Here is a 12791-nt window from a genome sequence, read left to right as displayed (position 1 = left end):
AACAAAAACAGCTGAGCTCTGCTACCGTATGTGCGGGAGGCAGATGGGGCGTGAATTCAGTAGCAATTATGCTGCTCACTTGTTTGACATAAAAATGATGGACAAATGATAAAGAACAGCAAGGGACTAACAAAGCAAGGGCTTAATGCTATTTTATATTTGCCCATTTAATATTTGTCATGTTTCCGTCGAGTGTGATTTTTTTATTGTCACTCAACAACAACCGTTACATTGATAGCAAGGTCTGATTTTGCCATCATGATTCACACTTAGTAATTCCTCAAACATCAGTCCCGCCAAAATGATTTCCCAGGGTACATTTCTCTCAGTTTCAGGCAATGAACACAGCCCAATCAGTGTGGTACTCGAGGCAGTGTCACACTTGGATTCTTGTACACAAGGGTGATGATGTCTGGGTTACAAGAGCAGAATGGGAAAATGCAAATTCACCAAATGTTTAACTAACCTTGTGCTTTTAATAGTTTCATTTTGTAATATCTAAAGTGATGAGGCTATTGTTGGGTTAAGGTACAATTAAGAAGGGAAGATGCATTTAAATTAGATATTCATATCTCTCCATTTTGACCAGAGCCCCCAAATACCTAAGTCTACTTGTGCAATGAGTTGGGTGGTTTTTTGGCCTGCCTCCTCATGGCTAGTTGTGCATGTTTCCACATAATTTGGGCAGGTTAACATTTATTTGGGGAGAGGCTGCAGGAGGTGCTATTGGTTAAGAGCAAGGTGCATTGGTAGAGATGTGTGTGGGATCAAAGACTTGTTAGGATTGAGGCAAATTGCAAGGGCTGGATAAGCTCAGAATTCTCATTCAGAACAGACCCCACAACTATTTAAAGATATGTTTTAAAAATATTTTAAAGGGATGTTAACACATTTTTAATGATGCCAGGATTTCTTCCAGAGGATCTGATATTGCACTCCTTCACAACAGGGGAATCAGGACTAACCCCAGTGAGGTCAATGGAATTACACCGGCACAACTAAAGAAGAACCAGGCCCCTAAAGGGTTCAGGTTTTGCAGCAGAGAGGAGCTTTATGACTATTTTGGCTGAAGAGCTCATGATCCAGGAATGAAGGCAGCTAGGTCTGATTCACCCTTGAATAACTCCCCCTTTCCAATGTTGAATGTGATTCAGTTCAATTCAACAGCCACTCAACAAGCAGTAGTAATTATAACATCCCTCGCTTGTGACCACATCCATGCCCTGATTGCCATTACTTTGAATAGACCATGTATAGCTTCACTGAGGAGCTCCCAAACAGTTCCCATCTGCTTGGGAAAATAGAAACTTGTTTGTTTAGCTGGGTCAATCAAAGCAACTCCTTCCCTATTATTATTCCAGTTGCTTGCTTAGCAGTTCAAGGCCCACTTTTGCTGTCCACAGTTCTCATGAGAAGTGGCTACATCACATGAGCACATGGCGCTGGCCCTGTCATTGCGTGGGGTAGTTACACAGGCTACTGCCTAGTTAACGTGCCTGTACCAATAACCTTATTAGTACCTTCAGATACAGAAATGCCATTGCATTTCTCTTCTGCTAATACCCAAAGAAGGGTTGACGTTCAAATAGCATGTCAACAAGAGGGCATGATTCTACAGTCTTATTTTCATCACAGGCATAGGACCTGATTCCGAGCTGTTAAAAGGAGGTGAAATCCAGAGCAATTTCAAATGAGTGACACCAAATTTCTGCTAACATGAACAAGGCCAAGACATAGAGCTGACCATGCCCTTGTCTTCCCTGCACTTTACCTGTGGCTTGTTGTATGGCTTTCCCCACTTTTTGGTGTTTTGCAGCTGTAGTATGTTAGAAATGTCAGGGTAAATGATCCTGTGGCCCTTTTGGGATCAGCAGAGCCAAAGACAGAACACAATTGTCCAGGAGGCACCTTCCAGTCTTATGTTTCTAGCCACTTCTCATGAACTAATCCATTAGGGCAGTTTCTGTACTCAGTTAGACACTAGACTGCAATAGTCTGCCCCAATTCAGTGGAGTTATGCTAGATTTACAATCAGGTAATAGAAAGCAAAATTTGATCCCTTAACTTCACTGGGTCTTAATTTAGATTATAAGGTCTCTGGGAACAGGGCGTGTCACTGTGTTTTTGTACAGCACCTAGCGTAAGGGCCTTTTGATATCAGCTGGGGTCACTAAGCAATCCTTTAATGAATGAATAATAGTAATACTCATTCAAGGAACCATTGCCTTGATGGCAGCAGGAGGGATATTACTAACACCCATTAGCTCAAGCCAAACCACTTTGCATATATTTCGTCAATGATAAGGCTTGAAAATGTAATGGTCCTCTTTAGTCCATTAAACCATCCTTTCATACGCCAGGTCTGTTCCATTGTACTGCTGTAAACATGCCGTGACTCAGATTTTCCCTAACATAACACCCCTTGACTTTAATTTATGGGCCAGATTCTCCATTTACTTGCAGCAGCCTCAGAGCTTCGACTTTCCCCAAGTTAGTCCCAATACAAATCTGTGCAAGCAATACCAGAACCAGGTCCCCCATAATTATCATTTTCTCACTGGCCTTGAAATAGAATCTGCTGCTGCTTTTATAGAGGGATTGAAGGCTTGTCTAGTTTCTCTATGACTTAATTAAGTGTCCTCTGCTTCATCTGCCAAACAACTGCTTAATACGTTCTGGCAACAGTCCTCCCTCTCATGGATTATGGCTGGCAATGCAGGAAGTGTATCATAGGATATCAATTTCTTGAACATAAATAACACACTCTCTTATCTTCGCTTGGTGATTCAGTGGTTGTGATGGAAATAAATTTATAATAATAAATGAGAGAAAACAGCCCAGGGGTAAAGCTGGATCTTCAAGTGAGTGACAGCTCTTGCAGTGACTGGAAGTTAAAGCCAAACAGATTCAAATTGCAAATGTAAGTACAAAAAAAATGTTACCTGTGCAGGTAATTAACTATTGGCACTGACTACAAAGGGGATGATGGAGTCTTCACCCTGTGATGACTTCCGATAAAGACCATAAAATGTGCTTCAATCCAACACAAGTTATCTCAATGCAGGACTACATATGGATGAAAATCTATACAGGAGAATAGCCTGGCTGATCTAGGAATCAATAAATGAGAACTAGATAGGTATAATGGTCAGCTTTCCTTCATTCTGGCAGCAGCAGTGGCTTTGACAAAAAATAAAAGGGTTAACAATCTGGGACTGGGAGTAAAAATTGACACAGCAATTAAAATGACTTTGCTTGCAAAAATGAAAGGAAACAACAACAAATAAAGGAAGAAAATCCACTCAAAACAAACCAAGCAGAACAAGAAAGCCTCCACTGTAAGCAGTTCTGCCTCTGTATCTCCTTTCACAGCTCATTAATTCTTGTACATGAGAAAGGTGTTTCCCTGAATATATGCCCCGAGGAGAAAAATGCAGACGGAATAAAAAATGAAGCATAAGCACACAATGAAAACACCTTTGTTTGATTTAAGGCAATCATTAACAATCTCACAATGGAACTAAGCAACTGATGTTAAATTCCCTTAGGATGGTGGGTGTGCATTGGTGTGGGGTGGGTGTGTATGAGGATGGTGTACATGGGGAGTCATGCTATTTGGGGGTATTGTACAAGTGTTTGAACGTGTAGGTTTGTGTGTCAGGGCAGGGATAAACTATACACATACAGTGATACACGCCACATCTGGCCTGTGACCTTTTTTTATCAGTGAGTATTTTAGTGCATGCTACTTAAGCATGTATGCTTGTGCACTGGTGCACTTCCAAATGGGGTAGGCACACTGCATTTGTGTAGGTGGATCCTGGTTTGTACGCTGGTGTGTGCACAGAGTATATGTAAATATGGAAGTGTATGTAGATATATTGTAAAAGGGGTTTAGGTATATGCACATTTGTGTGTGGGATTCATAACGCTTGTGAGTCACTGGGGTGGACACTTGTGTACACTTGTTCGTGGCTTTACATTTTAACAGGGGAAGTATAATTACATATGGCATGATGTATGTATTTTGAGCTTCTTTGCAGGGTAGGGAGTATGGGTATACAAATGGTGTGTTTCCAAAGCAGGTGTATTTATATGGACTGTTGAGGGTGCATGCAAAGTAGGTTTGTGTGTTATGAGATGCCATGGAATGTGTGTGATGACCTGATTGCATGGATGGCTAGGTCTATATTTGGGCTTGTGCAAGAGAAGCATATACGTATTTAAAAGCTCATTACAGTAAAGTTTAGGTCTATTATTCTTTAATTATCAGATTTATTGATTAGTCTAAGCATCAGAAAAGGCAGGAAAATTAATAATACCATATTTACTCAAATACAAGACAAGGTTTATTCCCCCAACTGTCATAGGAAAAGAAGCCCCTTGTCTTATAATCGCCTTTGATTCAACTGCTGCCAAAAACAGCATGCACTCCACAATGGAAGCCAACTATTAAGTTGATTAAATGAACCCGACCCTGAGCATGATTATAAACACAGCCCCATATTGGGCAAACATGTTAATATTTTCTCTTTTTTTTTCTTTTGTGTGTCGGGTCAAATCAATTTAATCAGGTCCAAATTCTATTGACTGAGCAGAGCCCAATTGTTCAAGTCTGTGTGGTGCTACACCGGAAAGTATCCTGCTTCCCAGAATTGTTGGTCGTCGCTTCAGATACTCCCAAATCCATGGTAGGCAGCCTACATGCAAGCCCTAAGCCTGGAGGCCTTGAAGTTCAGAAGCCTCCTAGTCTCGCTTGTCCCTAGCCAAAAACCCAAAGGAGCAAACTAGAGGAAAAGCCTGAGAGCAATCCTCCACTGGCATAAATTGCATAGCCGAGTTCCTCAGATTTGGTGGTATTTGTCGACTCTAGCAGGGGTCTACAATTTTAATCACCAGATTTTAATTGAGTAAATATGGTACTTCTTGGGGAGGGATGTTCGTTAATCTTGGTAATAACTTAAAATGTTCAATCAGGGTGAATTTCAGAGAAGGAAGGAATTAGTCCCAGGGGCCTTTTATGAAAGCACTGGACAGTGGAGTAGTTTATCCCATTCCATGTCCCCATCTGTCTTTAACCAATGAAATCATTTTGACTAACATCTGGGCCCAAATCTGCTTCTTTCCCTTTTGTGATCTCTGCAAATAGATCCAAGGATATCAATGAGATTGTTCTTATACGGAAGGGATGCTGAGATCAGCTCTCTGAGCACTATACCTCATAGGTTGTTGGCTACTGCATGGCTGAGGCTCTATGGGAAGGGAGGTTCATTAAGCAGCAAAACCTGCCCTCAGGTCTGAGATAAATGAGAGTTTACAGCCTGAAATGTCCTGATTCTGTTACTTCAAAACAGGGAAGAAGTCTAGGGCAGGTTTGTGGGCTTCCTGCCTGGGATTGGAGGTTGGAGGTTTTTTGCTCCCTTATGAGTAGGCTGATGGAAAGCTGTGGGGTGAAGGCTACTCAGGATTTAAAATAGTCTTAAAGCCTTAGAGGGGCAGGTTCTTCTCTTCCATTAAACAAAGATCCATCATGTGCATCCCACATATTCTGCTGGCATCAGAAGGGGGTTTGCCCCTGAATATTGTCGTGCCCATCCTTTAAATGATGCAAAAGAGCAATCCACTAACAGTTTCATCACTGGAGACCTGGATCTGAACACTGAATGAAGATATCAGTAAAACTAGCCCCAAGAAACAAAACCAAGCAACTGTAACAACTATTAGTTTGCATGTAAAAGACTTATTTGGAGAAGCCCAGGGCTTGAACAGCAGGGATGTGCTTAATAGCAGAGGTAAGGTCTGGCAGAGCTCCAGGACAGCTTGTCTGCTCTGTGTGTGGGGAGCCTGGGATGGCAATAGCAGATGGGGCTGCACCAAGGTGCACAGGGAGTGCTATGCAAGACCACAGGACTGGACAAGCACAGGATGCTGCAGAACTGGGCAAGGGAGGACTGACAGAGATTTGTGAGCAGGTGTATTAGCGGGAGGGGAGATTAGAGGGGCATGACTTTTGAGGGAGATTAATATATGCCAGTGCTGGCAGATGTACCCCTATGTACTGCCCCCAAAGACACTTGTATCCTGGAAATACCTGTATTGGCACTTGTCAGTATGGTAGCTGTGCCACACCAAGTTACTCATGCTACAGTTTCAGTTACCCAGGCTTTGTCCACAGAAATGCAAGGTTAGCTATTCCCAGCTTATGCTCACATGCAACAGTTTGGCCTGTTTTTAGATAAGTGCCTATTAAACATTTCTTCCACTTATTCTTCTATATCTAATCAGCCTAGTCTGACAAACTTCAGCTACAGAGAAAGCCATGGGAAAATGCTTTTTCCTGTATAGAAATCAGTGAGGTCCTTTTGTTCCCAAAGGTCACACTATTACTGCTAAGGGCACTGATTCAGCATAGCATGTGCATATCATTTAAACACGAGTGGTTCCCCTGAAGTGAAACAGAGCTAGACAGGTAATTAGGACCTTACTGAATAGAGGGAAAATTATCATCCTTGCACTAGGCCTCTGCATTGTAATGGAGATTTATATCTGTAGTATGGTAAATATTACATTTAAGGAGTCTTTGTGGTAGATGGATCGGACACCTGATTTCAGGAAAGAAAGTATCCTAGCATATACGATGCAGGATTTGCAGGCTTGACAATATTTGCAAAAGCAGTTTTGTGTGATGAGATCTCCAGGGCACTGAAGAACTGATCTCAGTTCCCGACCAGCTGGGGTTATTTTAGCTTGGGAAAATAATGAACAATAGTACTGAGGTGAATGGTGCAGTTGGTATCCTCTTAAGATTGTGCTACCTGTGCAGCTACCCATCCCCTGAATCATACTGGAAACCCCAGCATCTCATCATGTGCTTGCTAAATTGATCTGGCCAAGTCAGCATAACTGTCCTTCTTTGAAGGTCTGAAATTACCTCTGCTTTGCATGGATCAGTTATCATTTCACTTTCCATTACTCTCCCACACCATTGGGAATGCAGCTGAGCCAATGGAGTGAAGACTTCTGGAAAACAATTTCCACAAGTTATTATGTCTCAGAGGCAGAAGCTTGCTCTGGCTCCCCTCTGCCTTCATCTGGCTTGGTTGTCCTGCTTTGTGACACTAGAACCCAGCCCTGCTCTCACAATAATCAAAGCCCAAACCCCCCATTGACTTCTTTAGGTCCTTCCCTTACAATAACGGTGAGTTTAATTAATGTCCAAGACACAGCATTCCCAGAACACATAAAGAACTTACTGGTTACTGGACAGCCCATTGAGGGGGTACTGGATGATCTTCCATGGGCAACCTCTGAATGTTATTACTTGCAAATAGCAGTTGATTTTTCACCTAGGATTTTTCCTTAGGGGATGTGAGATTGCTATAAATACCTTGATGTAGTACATTACAATAGGCACTAATGCCGGCACACGGCAGCAGTTCTACCAGTGTACCATACAGAATATACTGGACTCTCATGGACCCTGGCTTGTACTAGCACACTGATTTTACTAGGGGTGGAATCATGACCTCGCCGAAGTCAGTAGAAGGTATGCCGTTCATCTCAACCAGGCCAAGATTTCAACCCATGCATTTGCACCAGTCTGACTACACAGATTTAACTACATCAGTGAGCATTTATGATGTCTAGAGCAGCCCTTAGGAACAGCAGCACTGAAACAGCTTTTAAAGAAGAGCAGGAGACACTGCAGATGGCAAGACAAAGTCACACTTGGTACTTCTCAGCAGGTGTGTCTACATGTGTGCATTTAATGCTCATTAACCCAATTTAAGGCACATTAAGGATGCATGTCTACATGTGCACACCCCTAATGTGCCTTAAATATGGCAATTTAAGGCTATTCAAGCCTAAATTTGATACCTGCATATAGTAGGTATCAAATTTATGTGAAAATAGTTAAACTGCCTTAGCGAACATGTAGATGTGCTAAGGCGCATTCATGCAGCGTGTGGCCATTGACTTGGGACTAACTTTAGTCCCAAGTCAGTCTGCACACCCATGTTAATGCACATTAGCGCGTGCATGTGGGGGTGTGTGCCTAAATTGCCTTAATGTGCATTAATTTTAGGCACGTGTAAAAACATGTGTAGACACGCTCAGCCTGACCTATGTCCACGTAATATTCAGACATCTGGTTATTGTCAGAGCCATTACGTGAAGGAGACTGTGTGCGTGTGCTTAATTTCCAAGCTAATGAGCCAAATTCAGAGTGGTTATAAATAGGTGCATTCCCACTGCCTTCAGTTATATCAAACCAGTTTACACCAGGGCTGAATTTGACCCTGAAATTACATATAAATGTAAAATCAATGCCAAGTGGGCACTGGCTTTTGTATTCAAATTACTCTCTCCATTTTATACAGTGCTCTGTGCACGTTCTTTAACATCACCTGATGAAGTGAGTTTTGACTCAAGAAAGCTTGTGCTATATAAAATCTACTTTGGTTAGCTTATAAGGTGCAAATCTACCCTACCTTCTACAGAAATACAGTCCATCTTTCTTTCCTTCCTCTGCCAATTGCTGGCAAAAAAAAATCAACATTTGGCCAGATTCTATTGTTTAAGGGAGGTAAGTCAAGAATAATTCCACTTAAAACCAATACGATAGAGGAATACCTATCGGCTCATAGCAAAATTAGACTTTTATCCCGGACATGACACACTTTGTCATTGTGTTACATTCTCCACTTGTGGGAGATTATCAGCAAGACCTTCAAGCAGTACAGCATTCAAACTCCTTTTTGGGCTATTGTTGTGTAACCATCCACTGCCACATGTCATTCAAATAATAAAAAAATAAACACTTTCTCGTGGGCAAGATCTGAAACACAGACACTTCAGCCTGGCAGGAATGAGTCACACTAGACAGGGTTTGGGAAGAAAAGTTGAAAACACCACATATAAATCACTGGGAATGCAAGACAGTTCACTGAATGCAGGAGAGATTTTTTTCCTCCTTTAATTTAGTAGTAACAATGTCTACAATGCATTGAGTTGTAAATTAACTACATTCTTCTTACTTAGCTGGGAGGTTTGACATTTGTACTTTTTTTTAATACCCTCTGAAGGGGAAATAATTTTGAAAATCCGATGAGTGTCTTTTAAAGCGATCAATGGGGGGAACTTCAACGGTAATAATACCCCCTAGCTAGTGAGCCTTGTCTATTTGATATCAAAGTGCTTTGCAAAGGTGCGTAAAGTATCAGCTCTCTCACATCATAGGTGGGGAAAACCAACATGGGTATGTGAAGTGATTTGTCCAAGGTCATACAGCAGGTCAGCAGCAAAGCTGGAAACAACCCAGGTCTCCTGATTCCCAGTCTAGTGCTTTATTCACTGGACCAAACACATCCCCTGTAAAAAAAGTATCTGTATTGTCCAGTGTCCAGCCCAGATCCATGTGTTATACAGACATGTCTGGCTTCACCTCTCCTGCTGTCCCATTGGCCCCATTTAACCCAGCTGGCTCCTTTCCGTCATCTTCTTCCTCCTCTTTCTCCTTTTTGGCCATCTCTGCTTCTCCACCCCCACTCAGGAGGGTGGCATTGGAGAGGTGGCTGAGGAGGCGGCCCTCCTGGAGAGATTCAGCCAGCTCTTTGGCACAGCACGTGGGTGTGTTGGTTTCGTAGGTGCTGTGGAAGCTGTTGTAGTCCACTTCATAAAAGTCCTTCTCGAGGGTGAGGACAGGAGTGAAGCGGTGTCCCCACAGCACTTCTTTGTCCATGTAGGAGCTCCGGGCCTGGCACGTCATCCCTGGGTGCAAACAGAGGGACGGTAAATGCCAAGCTGTGCTACAGACCCACGCCAGCCCCCTTTCATTTACGAGCACTGCAACAAATGCCCAGACCTGATTATTCTGAAAGTTTCCCTCTTCATAAAGCCTCACCAGAGGTTTGCATATAAGCAGAGTACTCAAACACAGGGCAAAAAAGCCCATTGTAGTCTCAGCTCACAATGTGGCTCTTTACTATACCTGGCGCTTACTAGTATGAGCTTTCAAGCCACTAAGCAAAGGCCAGCTAGCTGAGCCACTGCTGCACACCAGCTGCCTACCTCCTCATGTTACTGTGCAAATGCAGGTCCATTCTTGTCTTCAGTACACCTGGCTAGTCCAGGGCTGGGCTCGCAGCCACCCCCAGCAATGCCTGTAGAGAGCCCCTTGCCATTTCAGCCCTGACGCTCCCCACTTCCCTGCCAACACACCTCTGCTTGGCCTACCGTGGCCCTTGCTCTGCCAGTTGTCCCTGATCAAATGTGAATAATTTGATCTGTAACAGCAATGGCTATTTCATTCGTCTTCATCACCTACTTGTGCTACGTACTGAGGCCAAGATCCTGAGAGGTATTTCAGAACCTGCGTCCCATTGATTTCTGTGAGAGTTCAGTCCTAAACACCTTTGAAGATCTGACCCCAAGTCTCCAGAGCTGGTTGCAGGACCTGCCACAGAGCTCACTGATGGCAATGGGAGCATTTCCACTGGGTTTCAGTGAGCTTTGAATCAACTGACTAATGGGAGACCTGGAAGTGATCTCTCTTGAGCCTGCCATCAGCTCCAAGGACATGAGTTTATTTAGCACATTTGCTTATTTTGGGAAAGTTTGAAGAAAAATACTGTCACAGCTGATCAAAGATAAAAATCAGCCTTGGCATGAGTGAGGACAGTGCTCCCTAGATACACTTGCCCATGCCAAGGCTACATTCTCTCCCCAATATTTCCCTTTTGTTGCTCTAAATTTGTTCCAGGGTTATTTGGAAAGCCTGACGCACAAAGTCCTCCTGAGGCTCACATTGGTGTGGAAGAAAGGCCTGGCTGGAACAAGTTCAAACCATGTCCTCTGTTCTTGTCCTAGCCAACCTTCCCAAATCTAATTCTCACAGCCCAAATTACATTACCAGAAGACTAAGGCTGTATGGAGGCAGGGGAGGGCATTAGTGCCAGGGGCATTTATGATTCAGGGGGAACATATGTCCTCAACCACCTGGGCACTATGGAGCTGGGATGGGAAGCAGGCCTATCCTCCCGAGCTCAGGTGTAAGACAACATATGGTACCTCTTCTCTTAAAACTGAAAGCAGCCTTGGCTTCTGGCTCCTCTCCCACCTTCCAGGACCCTCCTTCTTTGAGGCAGCTGAGGTATTCCTATGAGCACGACTGAGCAGTGCCTGTTTGTGAGCACCCCTTCCTGTGCAGCTTTAGCTGTAGCTATTTCTTCTGGGAGTATCTTTCTCTTCCCTTTGGGCCTGCCAAGAGCTTTGCAAACTTTAGTTAAGCTTCCTCACATCTGCCTCCTTTCCATGCCCAGCAGAGATGAGCGATCAGGGAAACTGAGGCACAAAAAAGTGATGGACGTTTGTCATACCAGAAGTTGATGGCAGAGGTAGGAAATAAAACGACACCCTTTGCATCCCAGGTCTGCACTTGAAACATGAGGCCAGTCTGAAATACGGGGGTGAGTAATGGGGCTCTACTACCCCGATTCCAGTTACAGCCGTGTTTTCTGCTATTTCCAGTATAAGATCACAGGACTTCATAGGATTCGTATAACTCTGCTGAATTACGTTAAGTTCTAGTGTGGTTGCACAAGGGACACTTTTGGCCCGTTAGCTAAAAGGGAAAACTAAAAGTCACCCTTGACTATCTCTGTGGCTCACAGTACATGGGAATGGGAGATCCTCATAATGTCAGTACAGGTGTGGAGTTCAGATGAGGAGCTCATACACTCGCAATAGAGTGGGTAACTGTAGCCCTTCTTTTCTGCAAACTGCGTCTTTACATTTACTATCTTAGGTACTTACGTGGTCCAATTTATGCTTCACCATATTATATGTATTTGTGTTCAGAAAGCCCATGTCGAAAGGTAGAAAAATGACACTCCGCTTTCCCAAGTGGGGAACTGAAGCCTGGAGAGATGAACTCAGCAACTCCGTGGTTATCTGGGAACTTGGGCGGTGTGTCTCAGGCTACCATTGACTACTGTCCTTTGCAGTGACTGGGCTGGTGGACAGAGACGGGTCTTTTGTTCTCACAGTTGCGGTGGCCTACTGTGGACATCTCTCTCTTTCTCTCTCTCCTGAAAACTTTAATTTTGTGTTTTCCTCGAGCTAAAATGAAAGGCAGCGAGGCTAGCGGTAGAGAGCTGCAACAAGTGCTTGAAAGGGTGCAGGCATGCGGACCATGGCACTCTGAGAAATTCCTGGCTCTGTTTTGCAGACCAAAGGAGCAAACAGGTTTTTCAGGGAGATCTCTGCTATTACTTGCTGCCATGCAGGAACAACAAGTACAGCGTTAGTCATGATGTTCTGGCACTTCTGCTTCCTGGACTGGAAGGAACCAGGAAGTGCAGAGGCTGAGATGAAAAATAAAATAATGGAGGAGGAAATATAACCCAACTGTTCTGAATGTTTAAAAGATCTGGGCAGTTTTTCAGGAAGGGCACAGTTCTTCTTTGTCCGTGCAAAACTGGCTGCTGAGAGCCTTGCCATAGAGGGCATTCCCATGTACTGTAAGAGGAAGGACAGTATTTAACCTTCTCTCCAGCTGCTGTGCACCCACAGGAGGGCCCATAGCCCATAGTCAGGAGCCCTGTGGCACCCACTCCGCTCACAAAACAATGATCACTGTATACCCTCTCTCTCCCTTAAACAGGAGTCTTGTTGTAGGGGGATTTTAAAGGCCAGTGTTGTATATTTGTTAGGCTGGTCTTTCACCAGCTCTGTCATGTTAAGAGTACGGAGGCCTGAAGTGTGTGTGTGTGTGTGTGTGTGTGTGTGTG

General features: G+C 43.7%; 1 protein-coding gene across 2 annotated transcripts in view; it reads right to left on the bottom strand.

Moving 5' to 3' along the window:
• Positions 1-8642: 8642 nt before the first annotated feature.
• KCNJ5 (potassium voltage-gated channel subfamily J member 5) overlaps positions 8643-12791 on the bottom strand; it is a 37511-nt gene continuing 33362 nt past the window's right edge. For both annotated transcript variants that reach the window (XM_019546984.1, XM_019546985.1), the window contains exon 3: positions 8643-9771. In XM_019546984.1, coding sequence (XP_019402529.1) covers positions 9422-9771 — 350 coding nt within the window. In that variant the 3' untranslated portion in view covers positions 8643-9421. The remainder of the gene's footprint in view (positions 9772-12791) is intronic.

Source organism: Crocodylus porosus, unplaced genomic scaffold, assembly GCF_001723895.1.
Source record: "Crocodylus porosus isolate Cpor-Errol unplaced genomic scaffold, CroPor_comp1, whole genome shotgun sequence".
NCBI classification, from domain to species: domain Eukaryota; kingdom Metazoa; phylum Chordata; order Crocodylia; family Crocodylidae; genus Crocodylus; species Crocodylus porosus.
The sequence above is the reverse complement of the archived record's forward strand: the minus strand, read 5'-3'. Positions and strand labels throughout refer to the sequence as shown.